We start from the raw sequence: 20,424 nt of genomic DNA, 5'->3' as shown, positions 1-20,424 counted from the left end.
CAGGGAGAAGCTGCTGGTTGGTGTTAGGAACCCTTAGGCACTTCCCACCTGGTGGAACAAGCACAGGTCAGTAAGAAAAAGGCAGGGCAGAGGGAGAGAGAAAGAGACTGCTTGGATCCCCTTCTCCCTCCCCCCCCCAACCGGAGCTCTCAGTCCTTCCAGCATGTTGAGAGAGGGCACCTGAATACATGCGGCATATATTCAACACAGGCACATAAATCTCTCTCTCTCTCTCTCTCTCTCTCTCTCTCTCTCTCTCTTTCTCTCTCTCTCTCTCACACACACACACACACACACACATACACAAACACACATTGTCAGTTTGCTGAAGTACCCACCAAAACAATTTCTGTCAGACATAGTGGTTGATACCTGGTCAACACAGTGAGACTCTAAGAATGTTTTACTTTCTTTTCTATCTTTCATGACCTTTTATGTTTTCCCTTTCTTTATCTGAAAGTATAATTTCACTAAGAAGTCATGTCTATATTAAGCAAAGTATTTGTGTGTGTGCGTGCGTGTGTGCATGTGTGTGTGTGTGTGCGTGTGCGTGCATACATGCATACATCTGGAGGCCCGCCTGAGGCGCACTTCAAGATGTCTTCCTCTATCACTCTCCACCTTATTTCTCAAGACAGGATCTCCTATTGAACCTAGTGCTCACTGACTCAGCAAAAGCAGCTGCCCAGTGTCAAGCCCAGAGGAAACTCAGTTTCCCCCAATTCTGGTAGTTAAGACAAAAGCCAGCATTCCTCAGGAAACTTGTGAAGCTGGTTCCCCTCTATCAAAAGAAGCCATGCCCCCTACCACTGGCCACTGGCAAAAGGGAAAAATAGCTCCCGGAGGTGTCCATTAGCATACAAAGCACATGCTGGGCCTTCCCCATTTCAGAGTCCTTGCTGGCACCCTGGCCCTTCTCACCTCCTCCCCTACCCTAAAATTTTCCAGCTTCTCCCCACATCTCCTCATTCTCCTTATAACCCTGCTAATCTGGCTAGGCTCCTTCTTTTGCCTGCACTGTCTTCATCTCTCAGTTTCCCCAGTCCCTCATCTCCATCTCTCTGCTCTGCTCTCATGGCCTGGTCCAGTCTGCTGGCCAAGTTCAGTCTACGTCTTTCTCTCTCTGCTCTGGACTCTTGCAGATGCCTCTGGCTGTTCTCTCAGACCTATAATAAAAGCCTTCCCCTTAGCTAACTATACCATGGAGTGGCCATGTTGCTATAGAACCAGCAAACCCCCGGGATCCTCCTGTCTGCTTGCTCAGTACTGGGACCACAGACATGTATCACCATCCTGGCTTTTCATGTAGGCTCTAGGAGTCTAAATTCAGGTCTCCCTGCTTGTGCAACTTTATCAACTGAACCATCTCCTCAGGTCCCCAAAATAGTTCTTTAACTTGTTTTTATTTTTATTATGTGTATGCATGCATGTGTTCACATGGGGGGGGATTATGAATACAGAAGTACAGATGCCCATGGATACCAACTGCTCCTGGAGCTGGAGTTACAGATGGCTGTGAGCCACCCAAAGTTGGTGTGAGGATCCATACTCAGGTCTTCTGGAAGAGGAGTAGGTACTCTTAACCACTGAGCCATCTCTCCAGGCTCCCAGAAGTATTTTTAATATTAATAAAAAGCAGGTTGGGCATGGTGGCATATCCTGTAATCTGACAACCTGTGAGTTAGCTAACTAGCCTGGGCTTTGTACAAAGTGTGAAGCCAGCATGAGCTATCTCAAAGACGTTATCTCTAAAGATAAAGAAATAAAATAAAGATGACTGAGCACGATCCCCTTTCTCCAAGGAAAGAAGAAAATCTGAGGAGAAGCACACCACCAAGGACAGTGCAGCTTCTCAGGCAATCTTAGATGATCCTCTCAAACCCTCGCCGAGTCAGAAGCACCTCTGAAGATGGCACACTTACTACCAACCACAAATGAACTGAATGTTATCGCCATGACGCTTCCTACCATCGAGCATTTAGACAGACAGACACAGTCCTGGGGAGGAAGTCTGGCCATAGCCACAGGTGAGGTCTACCATGCTGCCCTGCGCACTGTGTAGCAAAGCTGACTGACTGCGCGGACTGCCTGGGGTGCCAGCGAGTGGGAGTGGCCGGCATACCCCGGCAACTGATTCTCTGAGCCAGGAACCCTTAAGGGAAGGACAATGCCTTCACCAGGCCTGGATCTTTTCATAATTCCTAACAGAGCAGAGGACGTGTCTTCATCCCCAGGTTACTTGATCAGCCATTGCTCACAATGACCAAAACTAAGACGGACAAGTGCCCCAGAGCAAGGTGTACTGAGAACTCCCTGAGAGTCTACAAAGTTTGAGAGGAAAATTCAGGTTGAAACCAAGACCCAGAAACCAGAAGCACACATATAGCACACACAGGCAGCCAAGACCTGATGCAGAAAACTTTAATCAACAATTGTAGAAACAATACACTCAGACATTAAATATCAGAATTCTCCACCACCTCCACCACCACCACCACCACCACCACCACCACCACCACCAGTCTAGAAATGAAGTAATCCACTAATCTCAAACATTCCTGGTGGGAGATAAAAGATTTAGGAAACTGTTTTCCCATAAACACATTTATTTTTACCCCGAGGCTAGACTCCCCACAGAGAAAAGACAAGTTTGCACTCAATGGAGTTTATTCGGCCAGCTTGTGGCTCAGCTCTCGCCACTCTGTACCGGCTCCCTCTCCTCTCCCTCCCACTCCATCTGATGAGCAGAGGGAATGAAGCTCTTCTATACATGGAACAGACAAAACAGTAAAACTTTAACACGAGTGACTTCTACATTATTATATTTTAAAACACATACCGAAATCACTTCTTCCTTATGAAGGGGGGCTGGCAGTGCGTTCCAACAGTAGCCGTGCAATGCTTTCTTACGGTGGCCTCTCTGACACCCCCACCTTCCTCATGCAAGCCAACAAGATTGCACAGTGATTGCACAAACTGCCTTCGTCCTCAGTCACCTTAACATGGATACACAAGTCCAACTACAACAGTCATTCCATTCAAGTATTAAGAGAAGTGTGCATGAGTCTGGGCAGAGGGAGACAGACATGTAAGAGGGACTTTAACACATTGCATGCCAGCCTGGTCTACAGAATGAGTTCCAAGACAGCCAGGGCTACACAGAGAAACTCTGTCTTGAAAAACAGACACAAACAAACAAACAAACAAACAAACACACACAAAACCAAACAAAAATAGAAGAAAAGAACTAGAAGAGAGATTGTTCGGTTCAAACTCCTAATGCCTCTAACACTGATTCTTGTGAGCGGCCAGGCAGCCTAGCCGCTTTGCCTTCAGGCACTTTTGAAATGTGTCCTTTCTACTCTTAAACCAATAGTGGTCCTACACATTTGAGCCAGGAAATCATTACTGCCGCAGTGTTGCCAAAGCACCGTGCATACGCTTTCCTGAGTGCCATTCATGACTTCCCACTGCACAATTTTACACATTCTGGGATATAAGGAAAATCTGACAATTTACAAAGCTGAAAGAATTGCTATCCTTACAAACACCGCTATCCCTAATCCTGTTCCACACACACATTATTTCTAGGTGCTTCCCGATTTGAGTGACCAAAGAGAACAAGACAGGCACGGGCACAGAAACTAAGCTAAGCTAGAAGTAAGCTGTGCATACTTCCTTGCACCCAAAGCTGGACAAGATTCAGTATTAAGAGTTAGGAAAAGGTTCTGGGTGAATGGCTGGAGGAATGACCTTCCCTCAAGGAATCATGGGAAAAGCAGCACTGGGGAGACAAACAGGCAGCTCCCTGTCTGATACTTGAACGCCAAGACAGCATCGTGCCTGAGTGCTGTCTGGTCTCTGCTAGAACACCAACGGGCAGTTAGCTGGTACAGATCACTTCATCTGCAGGACAGAACAGCAGGCAAACAGACAGGTACACAAACCATGAGCACAACTCCAAGTTGTACACAGCTGCTCAGGGGTTGGAAGCTGTCAATCACGACTCTAAAGAAAAAAATCAGACTTCTTCCTAGCATCTCATGTTCTCACCAAACTCCTAACATGTGTGGGTCTTAGGAATCACCATGGAATGGCTATGTGTGTCAGGGGTTGTGTGAGGACCGACAAAGTCTCTGAGAAGTGAACACTGCAGGGCATGGAAAATAAAGAGAATAAATAACTTGGGGCAGGGACCGCAGACTGCTGGAGGCTGAACTGTGAGCTAGTGACCCTCAGCAGCAATGCTCAGCTGTGGGAGGTGGGTGAGAAGAGTGTGCGCTGCTCTGGGGCTCCAGACCACCTTCCTACAGCAGTGGGAAGCAGGCTCTGCCCTGGTTTCTCTTCCGCTGGCTTGCCTACTAGCTCATAGACAATGTCCTTGTTTCTTACTTCACTGAGCACCAGGAACTGTTTCGGGATTTTTAATGTCCCCCTCACAAGACCAACAAAGTCACATCACTGATAGAAAATAATGCCAAAATTCAATTTATAAAGGGCCAGTTCTCCTAATAGGGTACAAAAACTAAAATCATTTGACCCAGTCACATGCATGTGGACTTTGAAGACTGCCTGGCCATGGTAATGAGACTCAGCCTATTCTGTTTTGAGAAGTACCTCTCTCTTCTGAATGTTAAGATGGCAACAGCATTGGTCTTTAACAGAACCGGAACAGACAGAAACAGAACAACATATAACCAACCTGACAGCCAGGACTTCTTTATATACTGAGGCCATATTCTTTTCTGTATCTGTTTTTTCAAAAGAATCCAGTATTTATATTAGCGGCTAGACGACAGGGGACCAAATCCTCCTGCAATGAGAGAGCAGAGCTTTGACCACTGAGCCTGGGAGGCAGGGTCAGTGGAAGTCTATCAGGTACTCAGGGTAGATCTGGTTGGCATCAAAAACCACAAAGATCTTTGGGTTCCAGGTGTCATCCACACAGCTGTCATACAAATTCACATAGCTCCCGTCTTTGGAAGGAGGTCTCATGTATTTCGAGTCTCCGTTTATGTAATCACCAATTAGCACTCGAGCAAGAAACATGGATTTATAGGTTCTGAACAGATGTCGCTGCTGCAAGCTGACCCCGTGAATCTGGAATGTGTTCCCGTGCTTGATGTCATCTTTGCAGAAACGACTGGAGTACGCAGCATCTCTAGCGAAATAGGTTCCTTCAACAGAAAGGGCCAAGGTTACTTTGGAGAAAACACGAAACTCGGGGGACAACACCCTGACTGTCAGGGGAACAGCATTCTGACAGACACGAGTCACACCACAGGGACAGATGTGGGACTGCAAAGTCCCTCTGCAAATGAAGAAGAGGACATAATCTCCCCACCCAGATCCCATGGAGGCAGCTGTGAGTGTACCAAGCCTCACCAGTGCCCTCTGATGCCCCTGAGAAGCCAGATGCCACACTTGCATTTCCAAAAGAGAGCTCAAAAGGAAATCTAGTAAATAAGACACAAAACCACTCCCTGGTGAGAAGCCTTGCAGGTCAGAATTTCACCTGGAGGTCCTGTACCTGAGCTGTGTGTCCTTCCTCAGCCCCTCCCCCCAGCCCTCCCCCAGCTTCCAGACAAGCTCTGTACAATACTGCTCTTCCCAAGACACTGCTGGCTATGACATGGGGGCAATCCAGAAGTAATTCTAGAACCAGGAGTGAAAGTCGGAGACTATTGCTGTGGCTTGGGTCTTCAGTCTCCCTGGGACACACATGTTAAAAAGGCTTAGTTTTCTGGGATTGTGGTCCTAAGGGAGGTGTGGGGACTTTAAAAGATGGAGCCGAAAGAGGATATGCTCTTAAAGGGGGAATACAGGTTACAGACCTTCTACACAGTCTTTACATGGTCCAGCTGCCAGGAGGCATGGCTAGTTCACCTTATACCACATATTCCCTGCCTCAAAACAGGCTCCACAGAGCCAATGCAGCACTGGACTAAAATTTCTGAACTGTTTGTTAAAGTGAAGCTCTCTTACGCTGTCTCAGGTATTGTATTATAGTAACAGGAAGCTAGCAGGCACATGGACTCCTGCCTGAGTATTCTAGAGCATTGTCAGTTATTGTCATGGACAAACAAGAAAGCAGTCACCACTCTGAGAATGACTGACATTGTCAAGCAAGTACTTAATTCTTAAAAAATCGTGACATGAATGGCAAAGTCTCATAACAACCCAATATTGATAGAACTGGGGTCAGACCTTTCTGATCTCTTACAGCTACAGTGAGCAGCTTTTCAGTACTTACTCTTAAATTAACTCACTGTTTCAAATCCTAATCCTACGTGACAGTCAGCTCTCTCAGCGAAAATAAGGCACAAAGGACAGACTGGGAGAGCAAATGCCTGCCCCTTGCCCTTCTCACCCTTCCCCCATCTACCTGAGTCAGGCCAAGATGCGGAGAACTGAGACTTGCACTGCATGCTAGAAATAAGAGGGAGCTTCACCCACTTCCCTCATTAGTGCACACTGGAACTCTCGCCTATCCCTCTTACCTATCATTTTCTAACAAGCCAAACCAACCGAACAAAATATCAAAATTGCTAGCAGCTATGCTAGAGAGTAATGAATGAATGAATCTGCTGTAGAGCAGCTCAGTGGTAGGCTCGTCCATGGGAAGGGCTGACTCAGCACTACAGATACTTTAAGGCTTCCAATACACAGCATTCCACCTGGAGGGCAGAGCTATTGAAGATGGCAGATGTGCACGGCTTGCTTCCACCCTGTGTGTGGAGCAAGTGCTTCTCCGTGGCTCAGAAGTGCTGTGGCTTGTCTAGAATTCTTAGTCTGGTAACTTTTAGCTTCATTTCTGGAACTCTGCATCATAAAGCAACCAATTTTCTCTGGGGAGGGAGCTCTCCCTCTGATGGAGCCTGCACTCGGATATTACCTTTTCCAAAGACAGCACCGTGCACACCATTGATTCTCCAGTCAAAGTTGTGAATGCAAATTGCTTCCACAAATTCACTGCTGGTGCCATGAAACAGCATTTGCTCATTGATCTGAGGGACACCTCTCTTTTTCTTGAGCTGAGCCTTTTTCCTAAAATCATAAAACATCCAGATACAAAAAGCACAGAAAAATATACCAGTGAGCAGTATTTATTAGTTTAAAATGTTAAAGGCAAAGATCAATAGAAAGGAAGAGACAAAAATATAAGTCATATAAATGAGTGGACAGAAGAATCCTAGCAGAGAAACTATTTCAAATGTTCTTGGATACATAAAAACCATCTCACCAAATATGATAGCTATCAGTTAGGTATGGAACTTAATGCCTGCAATCCCAAGGTACAAGACACAGAGACAGGAAGATCTAGAATTCAAAGCTATCCTCAGCTTTAAAAAAAAAAAAAATGATTTTGAAGTTAGTCTAGGTTACATGAGTTTCAAAAAATGTTTAGCTAGCATTGTGATTGAAGGCTGAAAAGTATATTTAACAAAGAGTGGGCATGTAGCTCAGTGGTAGAATACCTCTCTAGCATGTGGGGAAAGCGTGGATCCATTCCTCAGCACTGTGGAACAAAGATGAAAAGGGGAAAGGGGAGGAAGGGAGGGAGGAAGAAAAAGAGGGAGGGAAGTGGGGGAGGGAGGCAAGGAGAGATGGGGAGGGAATTGATGGCCTAGAGTAGCTAGGCACTACAGACGTCTGAAAATGAGGCGAAAAGCAAATAACCTGAAGTTCTTAGGTCTTAGATGAAGAATTCTTTCTTAGAGCTGGAACTAAATCTTATTCTTTTTATCTCCCAAATCTGATCAGCTGACTGAATTTTAAACTTTACAGGACATCAAGCTCCAGTTCAGCATTCTTCTCCGTGAACACATCTCCAGTGCACAGAGACAGAGGACTGGCCATATTAATATCAGAAAAGATAAAACCAAAAGCCTAAAAATCTTTCATAGAAGAACGGATACTTATCTATTTACAAAGAAAAATCAAAAGTAGGAGCCAAGCATGGAGGAAGTTGTTTTTAATTCCAGCACTTGGGAGATAGGAACATGAAAATCTTTGTGAGTTTGAGGCCAGCCTGGTCTACATAGTGTGTTCCAGGCCAGCCATAGCTACATAGTGAAACTTTGAGTCACAAAAACAAAAATTAAAATAAACTATGTCCATGTACACTGCAAATACAAAAGAATATAAACCTAAGTACAATGTGGGGAAAAAATCAATGTATTTTGCAAAATAACACAGTTCATTAGTTATACAGATCTACATGCCTGCCCAGGAAATAAAAACATAAATCTACAGGCAAGAAAACATGTCCTTTTGAGAGGAAACAAGAATGGGATGGGATGAAGTAAACCTATTGTCTCCGCCCGAGAGGTGCGAGATGAAGATGATGCGTTAATGATTGAAATGTCAAATTTGATGATGGGTGTGCAGGGGTGTGCAAGCTGCCTTGGCATTTGGTTTTGAAATACTTCTCCAAAAAGGTATTTACAATAGTGCGCTCTCTGACTTCGCTGCTAGCTCACCTGAGCTGTGCTGAGCCTTTCCTTAAAAACATAATACATGCTGGAGAGATGGCTCAGCGGTTAAGAGCATTGACTACTCTTCCAGAGGTCCTGAGTTCAAATCCCAGCAACCACAGGGTAGCTCACAACTACCTGTAATGAGATCTAACGCCTTCTTCTGGTGTGTCTAAAGGCAGCTACAGTGTACTTACATAAAATAATAAATAAATCTTTAAAAAAAACATAATACATGTAAATGAAAAAGCACACTCAGAATATGGCAGTAAATGATATTTATAATCTTAAAGAGCAGGGTCCTGTAGGAAGGCTGGGGCACAGAGCACTTCGTAACAACCATGAATAGGCAGGTAGCAGCTTCAATCCATTTCAGTGATGAGGATACATGGCTGGATCACCCTATGATCAGCTAGAACATAGGTGATTAGCCAACAAAGTACATGCATCCCCAACACTGCACTAGAACCCACTTCTTTGTGTATACTAACTGGCCTAGGACATTCTTCTCTTTTCTTTCATAAAATAACTACATAGATAGCACCCTCCTCCCACAAAACTGTGAACAATCCCACAGCTTCATTCTCCAGAAAATACATGCTATTCCTCCAGCGATCCCATACACTTTAGCACAGCTTCTAGACCCTTCTCCACAGTAAGACATCTTAACCAGAATTTTCTGGCTACCTCTTTGTTTACATTTCTTGGTAGGCACCAGCCAGCCCAGCTCTCATCAACACTGGTATGACCAGAACCAGTGGACTGAGCTAAAGCTGCCATGAAGTGGCTACCATATTACGTGAAGTCAAATGCAATTCTCAAGGTTTTTCAGATCAGACCTCTCCCAGTTAATCATATCTGAACAACTGACAGATAAACCTAATTCTTTAGGATTACTTCAGTTATGTGAACTGCACATTCTTCGGGTGTCATAGAGTAATATGTATCAAAACTCAGCATGTGGGCTTTGATATAGAGTAACTGTCCTACCAGAAGGCCAGGCAGCAGGCAGCTCTCATTCACACAACAGAAGCATGTTTTTCACTAAGAAATTCTACCAAGTTTCTTTTTCTAGGACTGTGTAAAAGAACTGTCTCATTGTTTTTGAACAACACACATACATTCCCCTTTGTCAGCTAATGGGGAAAGAATGTTTTTAAAAAATAAACTATTTGTTTAGGTCCATTCTCAACTACTTGGGTCTTCTGGCCTTGAAGTTCACTCAGAAGTCAAGTTACCAGTTCTGGTTTTGAATCTACCCTGAACCTCACAAGTAAACCTACATCTTCATCTATGTACCTGGTATGTCAAAGGGCTCAATAAGCAAGCAAGCTTGATAGCCAACTCTGCAAAGAGCTTCTGAGGGCCTATTACTCTTTTTTTTTTTTTGCACCATTGCCAGGAAAAGATTGCCCCCATAGTAAGAAATGTCTCAGCTACTTTAGGGAGGCCTAGTTAAATTATTCAAAGGGCTTTCCCACATATGATATATTATAATAATATATTAAGTTTGGCATTCATTAATCCATACCATGGTTGTTGCTTTGTTAAAGCAATCACATGATTAATACATTCACTTCTAAGGTTGAGTTTTATGAGCTGCAATGACTAGATTCCACTCTAAGAACCAAGGTACCTGGGGCTGGAGAGATGGCTCAGAGGCTAAAAGCACTTACTGCTCCTGCAGAGGACTTGGGTTCAGGTTCCCTCAGATGGCTCATAATCACTTGTAATGCCAAGTTCACCCAGGAGTTCTGAGGTCCTCTGGCCTCTGAGGTCTTCTCACACCTGTGGTATGTATAAATTCTAACACACACACACACAGACACACACACACATACACACACAAACACACACATACACACAGACACAGACACACACACAGATACACACACACACACACACACATGTTTTAAAAGGATGTTCACTCGTCATAACTTCCCGAAGTGAGTTTGGAACAGGGCGATCAGCCCCAAGTTCTCCGCACTGGAATGTAATGACCCACAGTGAATCTTGGTTTGGAATGTTCCTCTCAGAGGTATTATACCATGTAGTAAAGAGTCTGGCGCTGAGCATCAAATACTGAGTGGCTACTGGAATGGAGGGACCACTTCTACCAGGCAGAACCAGAGAAGACAATGTGTTTAACGGTTTGCACCCCTACTAATACACCCAGGAAAGATGGGCTTACAGACCATGGTTTTTGGCCTTCCAAAAACTTGAATAAACTTGTAAGGAAAGACCTATAATTACAGTAAATGCTTCCCAACCTTTCCCTGTGGATCCACTTCTGAATCTATACAAAGTACTGTGGTACTCAGCTCTCAAAGATGTCTCAATATCCCCTTCCTCCGAGGACCAATGTTCCAAAAAAAAAGCCAGTGTCTGTCCCACACACTCTCAGGGCAGCAGTGTCCCCATGCTCTGGACTGAGGATGTTCATCTGAGTTTAGAATCACTGTCTTCCATTTCAGATGAACACCAGAACCACCACAGAACTCTTTACAGATACAAATAGCAGAAGCAGGGGTTCTGAGTCGGTAGGTATGGACTGGGTGATGGACCCCTCTACCTGTTAAAGAATCCCAAAGTGGGCTCTGATACAAAGCCAGATCTGACACCTTCGGCTTGACGAAACGCATATGCTTATCAGGACGGGGTTCGATTTCTCTCATTTCCCAGCAACTCTGACTGCTCCAGCCATTTCCCCTTGCTGCTGTTCCAACTATACCTCTAAGTCACATCTGATTTCCACGGGACTCCTCCAGACTCTCACATGCTCCACGAGCACCTGCGGCTTAAGCCTCAGTGTAGGAAATCCTGTAGTTTGAGGCTCTTCTGCCTTCCTATGGTGGCCACTTAAGCTCCTCCTTTTTCTTTCCCTTTATCCACATCTCCAGTGCTTCACTCTATGAAGGTGACTTCACTTTGCCATGGAAACTGTAAGTGTTAGAGTGCTGTAGGCTAGCCAGGCTCTCTTCTTGACTTGTGTCTTCCTTCTTTCTGGCACATGATCACTGAATCTCATCCCCTCATGCTTCCTTGAGAGTTTAATCAATCGGCTGCCCTACTCCTTTATCTTCTTGCCTCTCCTTGTTTATAGGTTTCTTCCCATTATAGTGTTAACCATTACAGAAACAAAACAAAACCACTCTTCTTCCTGCCCACTTTACTTATTTCTTTTCTACCCTTCCCCCAGTGTCAAACTTCCTACAGGAGTTGTCAACCTTTATTTATTCACATGAACAACACCCAACATTACTTTCCCTTTCATCAAAGTTTGCTGCAAACCAGAGGACATGAGTATTCATCTTCCCTGGCACTTTAGGATGTGGTCCTGAAGACAATCCCTCTGGTTCCATTAGCTTCTACAGCTCCCTGTTTACTGTCTACCTCTGCTCATCCTCTCCAGTCTGCTTGCTAGAGCCCTCCCTCTCTCTCTCTCTCTCTCTCTCTCTCTCTCTCTCTCTCTCTCTCTCTCTCCTGTCTCTAGCCTTTCCACTGTTTCAGGGGAAAAAAAAAAAAAACAACAACAAGAAGCAATAAAACATGACCAGTATGGTTTATAAAGTGCTGCATGGAAGGAATGTTAATTTTAATTTGTAGCCTAGATTAATTTGACTCAAAGCTACAGAGGGAAGTCGAACAGTCCGCCAGCAGCACTATTTGCTTCTGCACACTCTACTTCTTGGCTAGGTTTCTAATGCCATTCACCCTAATGTTCTTCTATTTGAAAGTCTCTGAATTTTTCTGTGCCCATTTTTATATAAATTTTGGGTCATGATATCCCCGTGTCTAACATGCTCTCCTGTCCCCAGCCTAGTGTAAATAACAGCAGCTTTAGGACCTTCTCCCTAGCACACACCATCAATACCATGACACACATCCTCCTTGTATGAGCAAGGGTAAATTGATGCCCTTTATGTTTCCATGGTAACCTGTGCTCACCCATACATCTCAGGTTGTCAGCGGCCTGGCTCTTTGACTTACAGACCTATACACCATCAAATCCCAAGAACCTTCAATGCTGTCTATCATAAAAGAGTGGATCAGGTGGCCTGTGGGTAAAAGGATGGAAGGAAGAAAGTATGTCCAATATGTATCAGAGTGGATGCACTCAGGGCCTGGTTATCCAGATGGTGAGTCATAGCTTCCACATCAATGAGACCAATGGGAATGGGATTTGGGGCTATTTTAGTTCTGCAGGGAGATGTCAGAGTAACAGGCTGCCTTTACCACAAGCCTCAGGATTTTATACTGTCATGTAGGTGTCTGTGGGTTGATATTACAAGAGACCTCAAAGGGCATAAACCAAGGAAAATTTCTCGTAAGCTCTTAGTGTAAAATGCTATAGGATTCAGCACTACAGTTACTAACTACATAACTACATGGCTTTTTTTTTCTGTCTTGTTTATTTGAGACAGGGTTTCTCTGTGTAGCCCTGGCTGTCCTGGAACTCACTCTGTAGACCAGGCTGGCCTCGAACTCAGAAACCCACCTGCCTCTGCCTCCCAAGTGCTGGGATTAAAGGTGTGTGCCACCACCGCCGGCACTACATGGTTTTATTGAGAGTTCTGATGTATGAAGGAGATGAATGTGAACTCCAGTTCACAGGCTTAACTAAGAACAATAAATAGGGGCTGGAAAGGTGGCTCAGTGGTTAAGAGCACTCACTGCTCTTCCAAAGGACCCAGGTTAAATTCCCAGTACCCAATTGGCAACTTTCAGCTGTAACTCCAGATCCCACGTTTTTACAGACATACATTCAGGCAAAACATCAGTGTACATAAAAAAAGAAAAACAAATTATTCTTAAAAAGAATATATAACAGGTGCTGTAGAAATGGCTCAGTAGTTAAGGTTGTTTGTTGCTCTTGCAGAGGACCAGGTTCAGGGCCTAGAACCCACATTGTAGCTCACAATCATCTGGAACTCTAGTTCCAGGGGACCTGACATCCTCTTTTAACATCCATGGGCACTTGGCATGCATGTGGTACACAATAAATATAGCAGGCAAAAACTCAATACACATAAAATAAATAAATCTAATTTTAAAAAATGAATACATAAGAGTTTCACCAACTCACTTTAGAAAAACTGTTCACTGAAAGAATAAAATCACAGAGACAGAGGCTTCTATCATCCCCCAAACAAACTGAATAAAACTATCTAAATTCAGGTAAAGTCAGTGACTACCAGAAATAAAAGAAAGGTGTTTGGTCAAATACTCAAGACTATAAAAAGTACAAGCTGAAAGCCCCACTGTTATTATAAATTCTTCCAAGAATATCTGGAACAAACAGAGGCCCAGGGAGTTCGGACCACAGAATTCCATAGACCCTTACTGTAATGCTTAGCTTTGATCATAGAATTGCCTGGGGATGGAGTCCCACTGAGGAATAGTTTAGGTTAGGTTGATCTATGATCTGCAGGTTGATCTTTGAGGGATCTTCTTGATTAGGTTAACTGTGATGGTCCACTATGGGTGACACCATTCCCTAGGCCAGAGAATTTGAATTGGGTAAGAGTGGAGAAAAGGAGCTAAGCACTAGCATGCATGCATTCATTTGTAACTTGGCTGTGGGTGTAATATGGCAGGCTGCTTCAACATTCTTACCTTCCTTACCACCTGACTTTTCTGAAATGATGGACTGCAATTTTGAACTGTGAGACAAATAAACTTTCTCCCTCAAGCCATTTGGTCCAGATATCTTACCACAGCAACAGGAAACAAAACAATCACCAAAGGAAAGTTAGTCTAGTTCTCAAGTACATGCAAATGAAATGGGTGACAACCTGGGAACTGCTTTAAATATTTTTCAGAACAAAACAACCAATTATGTGGTTAATCTTTGTCTATTTTTGAGGAATGTTTGATTGTCTCTTTGAAACAGGGTCTCACTATGTAGTAGTGTGAGCTGGCCCCAAACTTGCTCTGTAGCCCTTGAACTCAATCCTCCTATCTCAGCTTTTTGTGTGCTGGTCTAGCTGGGTATGCATCCTCACCTGGCTTGTAGGACAAATCTTAACAAATACTGAACAAGATCACAAGTAAAAGGGTGCTTATGATGGTAGAATCCTACTTCTGTGTTCACTTGAAATTTTTTTGTAATAAATCATTAAAAGTTTATAATAAAAATACCAGAAATCAAATCACAGCTACAAATGTTTATTTAAAATATTTCAGAGAACCACTTATTTTAAGTAATATTTATTATAAAAGTACAATATAACAGGTTAGTTTGGGCAACAAATTAAATTTTATGTAATGAGCTTTATTTTTAGGTTAGAGGCACATTGAGGATTCTAACAGTCATTTCTAACTTAGATTTAGTAATGAATAGAGATTTAAAAATCCGCGGCATAAACTCTGAATGAAGCAAGAAATTTGAAGGTAAATTACAAAGTGTTCTTTCAAACAAAGCAAGCAAAAAGCTACAGGAAGACTAGTGTAACTCTTTGTTCTCTGTTTGATTTTTAAGTCAGTATTTCTAATTTAAGTCAAAGATTTCTAATTCAATCTAAGGGCTGAAGTAAGCAAGCTCTAGAAAAGCCAAAGCACTCCACTTCAACCACCATGTAATTCTGGACCCATTACCCGGGTTGGACTCCACTCCAGAAACGCTCTCTTCTACTCTCCAAGGATGAAGGGGGGCTGAGAGGCCAGCAAGGGGCTAAAGAGATGGCTCACTGGTTAAGAGCACTTAAGTGTTCTTGCAGGACCCACATGGTGGGTCATAACTGCCTGTAACTCCAATACCTGGACACAGAATGCTTCTCGGACCTCCTTCATGCACCATGCATGCATGTGGTGCACAGACATACATGGAGGCAAAACTGTCATATACATAAAATAAGATAAATAGATGTAAAGTAAAATTATGGCACAGCAAGAGAAGAGCAGCTTTTAAACAAAACAAGCAAAAAGCTACAAAAAGAATAGTCTAACTCCTTGTTTTTTGTTTTTGTTTTTTCAGTCAGTACAGCTAACCTCTGTGTGTGGCCATCCTTACAACTTAGAAGAATAAGATGAGACAGAGAAGGGAGAGATGAGAAAGTGGCTTACCTGCAAAAGAACTCCCATAAGTCTAAATTTTGGATCCTTTGAATTCTTTTAATTCGGTTCCGATCCATAGTTTTCCCAAAAAGACTGGCCACTTCATTATACTCGTGCGTTTGGTTCTGCAGGGAAACCAGCTGGGAGAGGGAGATCACAGTTTAGCAGGGCTGTCCACAGATGGCCCATACCGTCTGTCTGTCCTACAGTCCACCTGCTCCTACCTGGTAGGGAACATCAGGGTTCACGTTCTCCCAGTGTGTTGGCATGGGGATGGCCTCATTTTCACAGATGTAACTTCAAACAGCAAAAGACAGAGCAGAGCATCAGAAGCAGGTTAGAATCATGTCAGGGGTTTAACCTTTCCTCCACAGCTGAGCTTTCTGTTTGCAAGGCATTATGACCAACGCAATTAAGTTTAACCCTTGGCTTCACTTAGAAATAGTTACTGAATGACTATGTTTCCTAATTTTAACATGCTCAATTATAATGTATGATGGGAATATACAAATCTATACAGCTTCAACATTTCAAAAACAGGTAATTCCATTTATTTTGTTGAAATTTCTATAAAACATGAAGAATGTTTTAGCCAAAGAAAAGAGATTTCTAAGAAAAATTAGGAAGATTTAAAAAAAAAAAACCAAAGTGTTTCTTGATATTCCTACTGAATGAAACTGAGAACTCCAGCAGCCATTGTTGTTCTCCAGGATGGCTCAGCTTCCCCTTCCTCTGTCCCACAAGACCTGACCTGGCCCTCTCTTCTCTGCCAACTATTTCTGCAGACAGTGCATAGAGGAGGCAGAGGCAGGTGCATCTCTGTGAGTCATTAGATACAGTCACGCCACAGGACACAGATGGCGAGAGGTTCACTAGCAAACGGTCAACAGGCACACCAACCTTCCTTGGAAACCAAGTTAGTGGAAGAAACTTACAAACTTTAAACCTATCTTTAGCTCTCTTCTGTCAAATTTCATAGAAGTTTTAGAAGAAAAACCAATAATGCATATAATTTTTTAAGATTTTATTTGTATGTATGTGTATATCTGTGTACAAGTGTGCTACACATGTGTGGATTGCTGCAGAAGGCAGAGGAGGGTGTCCAATCCCCCGGAGCTGCAGTCACAATCAGTTGTGAAGTCCAGATGTGGGTGCTGGGAACCATTCAAGAATGTTCCATGGGCTGGAGAGATGGCTCAGCCCAAAGGCTAAGCTTACAACCAAAAATATAACAATGTTCCAAATGTGTGAAGAGGGGCAGAATGGGACCCTCTTCTGGCTCCAGCCAATGTTCTGTCAGTTCTTATGCTCCACTCCATCTCCATACACTCACTGTGTCCACTTTGTTTGTTTGTTTGTTTGCTTGTTTCTTTGACACAGGGTTTCTCTGTGTAGCTCTGGCTGTCCTGGAACTTGCTCTGTAGACCAGGCCTCGAACTCATAGGGATGCATCTGCCTCTGCCTCCTGTATACTGGGACTAAAGGCGTGCATATGTCACTGTTTCTAGACCAGATGTCCTTTCAGAGCGTCCTCGGCTCAGAAAGTCAATTTTTACCCAACACAAATGGCAGCACAAAACCCCTGTTTTTTTGTTCATTTAATCAATTCTTAGCTCTTTATCAGTGTGGTCCCAGTCTCCTCATTCTCAGGGCCAAGGGGAAGTGCAGCACATGTCTGCTCTGCTGCAGGCACACACAATTCCACCCATCTGTGCATGGTCAGAGGGAACATAAAAGAAGATATGCATCCCAGGCCCAGGAAAGAGGAGCTGAGATGCTTCTGTTGTGGAGCATCTTCCTTGGGCCTCCTTTAGTCACTAGGGTTTGATGTATCATCTAGAGATTGCCCAGTGGGGCTCTGTACTGGTGCAGGAAAAAATGGCAGTTTCAGAGGATTTGGGGTCCAAATTACAGGAGAGAGAGCTCAGTGACAGGACATCATTTATTTAACTGCGCGTTTCTGGTGATAACTCAGTTTGCTTCAACTTCTGCTACTCCATTTAGAATGCTGCAAAGACCAAATCTACCCATTTGTTATTTCACATGCCCAGTAAGGACATCTCTGAAGTGGTACTCCAGAATCAAAGGATGCATTTATTGACAACTATGATGAATAAATGCCCAAATGGAGTCTTGGAACATTGTGCTTATTGACCCTCTCGCCAGGAACGTGGAGGATTCCTATCATCCAGCAACCTCTCCAGAAAAACTTGTTAGCCCACTTTTGCATTTCAGTCAGTCTGCTAACAAAAGGAGTCTGGCATAAACTTGTATTTTCTTCACTATGAGTGTGACAGTAGGAATATTCAAATTTTCTTAAGGGAGTTCTAGAAGAATTTCAAATACTACCGGAGTTATTATTTAAATTAATTTCAACACTGAGTTGTTTGTTGAAAGTTCTCCCACTTCCCCTCACTTTGTCCAATGTGTCTTCCAGCTATAGATATGGGAAGGTTTAAATAACATGTATGTACCCATGGCCTTCACAGGGCACACATTCACCAGGCTTGTAATGAGTGCCCAGCATCATCCTGCAGCTAACCTTTCTCCTTAACTCCTGATCCCCTGGGCTTCCCTACTTAACTCTTCCCTTGCATTATTGCCTCAACTGCTGTCCTCAGCTCTGGTCACACCCCAACACCCACCCCAACACCCACCCAGCCCACCCCCTATCTGTCCTTTCTATCTTTGCTGTACAGTTTGCATAGTCTGGGACAGAAGGAAATGGCTCAGCATGTATTTCTCATCCCTATTAAAGGGATAGCCGCTATAACAACATAGCTACTAATACCCTCCATCCTTGTGTCTCATCCCCAGCCTGCACACCTTAGAGGATAAGGATTGCTGCATCCTTGTATGCACCACTGAGAAATGCATACATGGTGCAGCAGGTAGGAATATAGTCTCTGTGTCCCACAGACACAGGAAAACTACCATTATCTTTTAAATTATGGTGTTAAAATGTAAGTCAAACATCTTGATAAAGGAAAAGTATTTTCTTTCTAGTTCCTTTAACTCTTTTCTCTGCTCTACTTTCCCTAGACCTCCCTGGAAGGAGCTAGGGGACTCCTTACAATTTACATGCTCACTCACATAATGTTTCTGAGCTGCATCCTAAATTTTCCAAACAGAAGAAAAAAAAAACCAATATTTGTGTGAGGGATCGTTCTAGAAAACAGGAGATACACTCTTAAATTTTCACTTGTTTTCCATTCCCATGTGCAACAAATAAAATATTTATTGCATCTGTCTCTTAGCAATTCTTTTTCAGTCTATATACAGCAAAGGGAACCAAAAGGAAATCGTGCACTCCAGCTCCAGGGAAGATGCTGCCCTGCTGTCCACGGTGGTTGTACTGCCCCAGGCCTTTGGTCACTGTAGACTGGCGTTATATCCAAGAGACACAGATGTACAAGTAGATGCCCAATGTGGATCTACATTAGTGCAGGGGCAGACCAAGGAGGCAGTTCTCTAAGATTTATGGCCAAATATCTAGAAAATTCTGTGAGCATATGTCCAGTTCAAATTCAAACATAAGCTCAACAGCCTATTTTAAACAAAAAAAATTGGTATCTTGTAATTATGATGCACACTAGTCTAAGAGTTGAAGAAAATTACACATGACAAATGAGAGTGGAAGGAAACAGAAGACAGCAATTACTCCATCAGCAAACTTGAGGTTCAATATGGTAAAGGTGACTCCATGACAGGAATGTCAGTCTACCTGGGTGTCTGCCAAAGAGTATGAAAGAGCAGGGAGGGAGAATCCCACCCTCTGTGCCACCCCCTTACAATACCTGAAGGCACTGATGGAGAAAGGAGCCCTTTTTATTAGGCGCTGTTTTCCAGTGACGAGATTCATCTGCTTCATTTCTGAAGACAAAGACAGACATATCAGATCAGCCACAGAAGCATGCAGTGCTCTGAAGTGTCATGCAGATTAGAAGCCACAACACATGAAGGTTATGTGGCTTTGGGGAGAGCTGACAGCTGGTATGTGACTTTTTTTATCACGTTGCAAAGGTGCCAGGGAGGGCCCTCCTTCAGTGCTTGATCTAAGGCCCACACCAAGATGCTTATCTCACAGACTGCTCCAAATGCAAGGTCTACCTCTGTGTGTCACACCTCAATTAAACTGACACCAAAATACAAGAATTCTAAAGGCAGGAAAGTTAAGAGTACAGAACAAAATCATATAAAATCTTCTATTGGATTTGTTACATGGAGACATGTACTCTGGTTTCCCTAATTATTTGAAAAGTAGAAAGAGGTTGTTTCCATATAACATCTGCACAATGCACAGAATTTCAAAACTGTGTATGTTTCTTCACTCCTCTTTAAACTGAACACCTAAACCAAAGGGGAAGAGAGAGAAAGGGGGAAGGGAGAGGGAGAGGGAGAAGAAGAGGGAGAGGGAAAGGGAGAGGGAGAAAGAGAGGCAGAGAGAACCAGGCCATAGATCCCAGTAACAGAACCCCACTATCTGGTCAGCAACTTGTGTCCACACCTCAGCCATGGCAGCATTTACTAGGTCCAGTTTATCACCTCCCAGCCAAGCTGTGAATCCTAGCAAAATCCTAGCCAGGTTACACATTTGACGCCACTGCACTTGTCAAATGCTGGTGTTAGCTTGCTCTGTCACTCCTATATTTTCCTAAATTCAGCTCACCAGAGCACTGTCACCATTCTCATCTCAGTACACGACACCAAACTTGTGGTGTCAGCGTCATTGTCACAGCTGTCTCCATTTGAATTTACTTTCCATGATTTTCATGGAGAGAAGCTGGTCAGCAGCAGCGTAGCTGGCATTAAGAACTCTGCAAACATGGAAAACTGTACTGCTCGCTCACTGACTGCTATACAACGCTGTTATACTTTAGCAAGGATCTTT

The 20,424-nt window shown here is 43.5% G+C and overlaps 1 protein-coding gene across 8 annotated transcripts in view; it reads right to left on the bottom strand.

Moving 5' to 3' along the window:
• Window positions 1-2,588: 2,588 nt before the first annotated feature.
• Parp11 (poly(ADP-ribose) polymerase family member 11) overlaps window positions 2,589-20,424 on the bottom strand; it is a 46,614-nt gene continuing 28,778 nt past the window's right edge. For all 8 annotated transcript variants that reach the window (XM_031383521.1, XM_031383520.1, XM_031383523.1 and 5 more), the window contains 5 exons: window positions 19,331-19,406; window positions 15,758-15,830; window positions 15,543-15,673; window positions 6,896-7,047; window positions 2,589-5,177 (listed from right to left, as the gene is read on the bottom strand). In XM_031383521.1, the coding sequence (XP_031239381.1) occupies window positions 4,861-5,177; window positions 6,896-7,047; window positions 15,543-15,673; window positions 15,758-15,830; window positions 19,331-19,406 (749 nt within the window). In that variant the 3' untranslated portion in view covers window positions 2,589-4,860. The remainder of the gene's footprint in view (window positions 5,178-6,895; window positions 7,048-15,542; window positions 15,674-15,757; window positions 15,831-19,330; window positions 19,407-20,424) is intronic.

The sequence above is a fragment of the Mastomys coucha genome, unplaced genomic scaffold (assembly GCF_008632895.1).
Source record: "Mastomys coucha isolate ucsf_1 unplaced genomic scaffold, UCSF_Mcou_1 pScaffold20, whole genome shotgun sequence".
Taxonomy (NCBI): Eukaryota; Metazoa; Chordata; class Mammalia; order Rodentia; family Muridae; genus Mastomys; species Mastomys coucha.
This window is presented reverse-complemented; position numbering and strand designations above follow the sequence as displayed.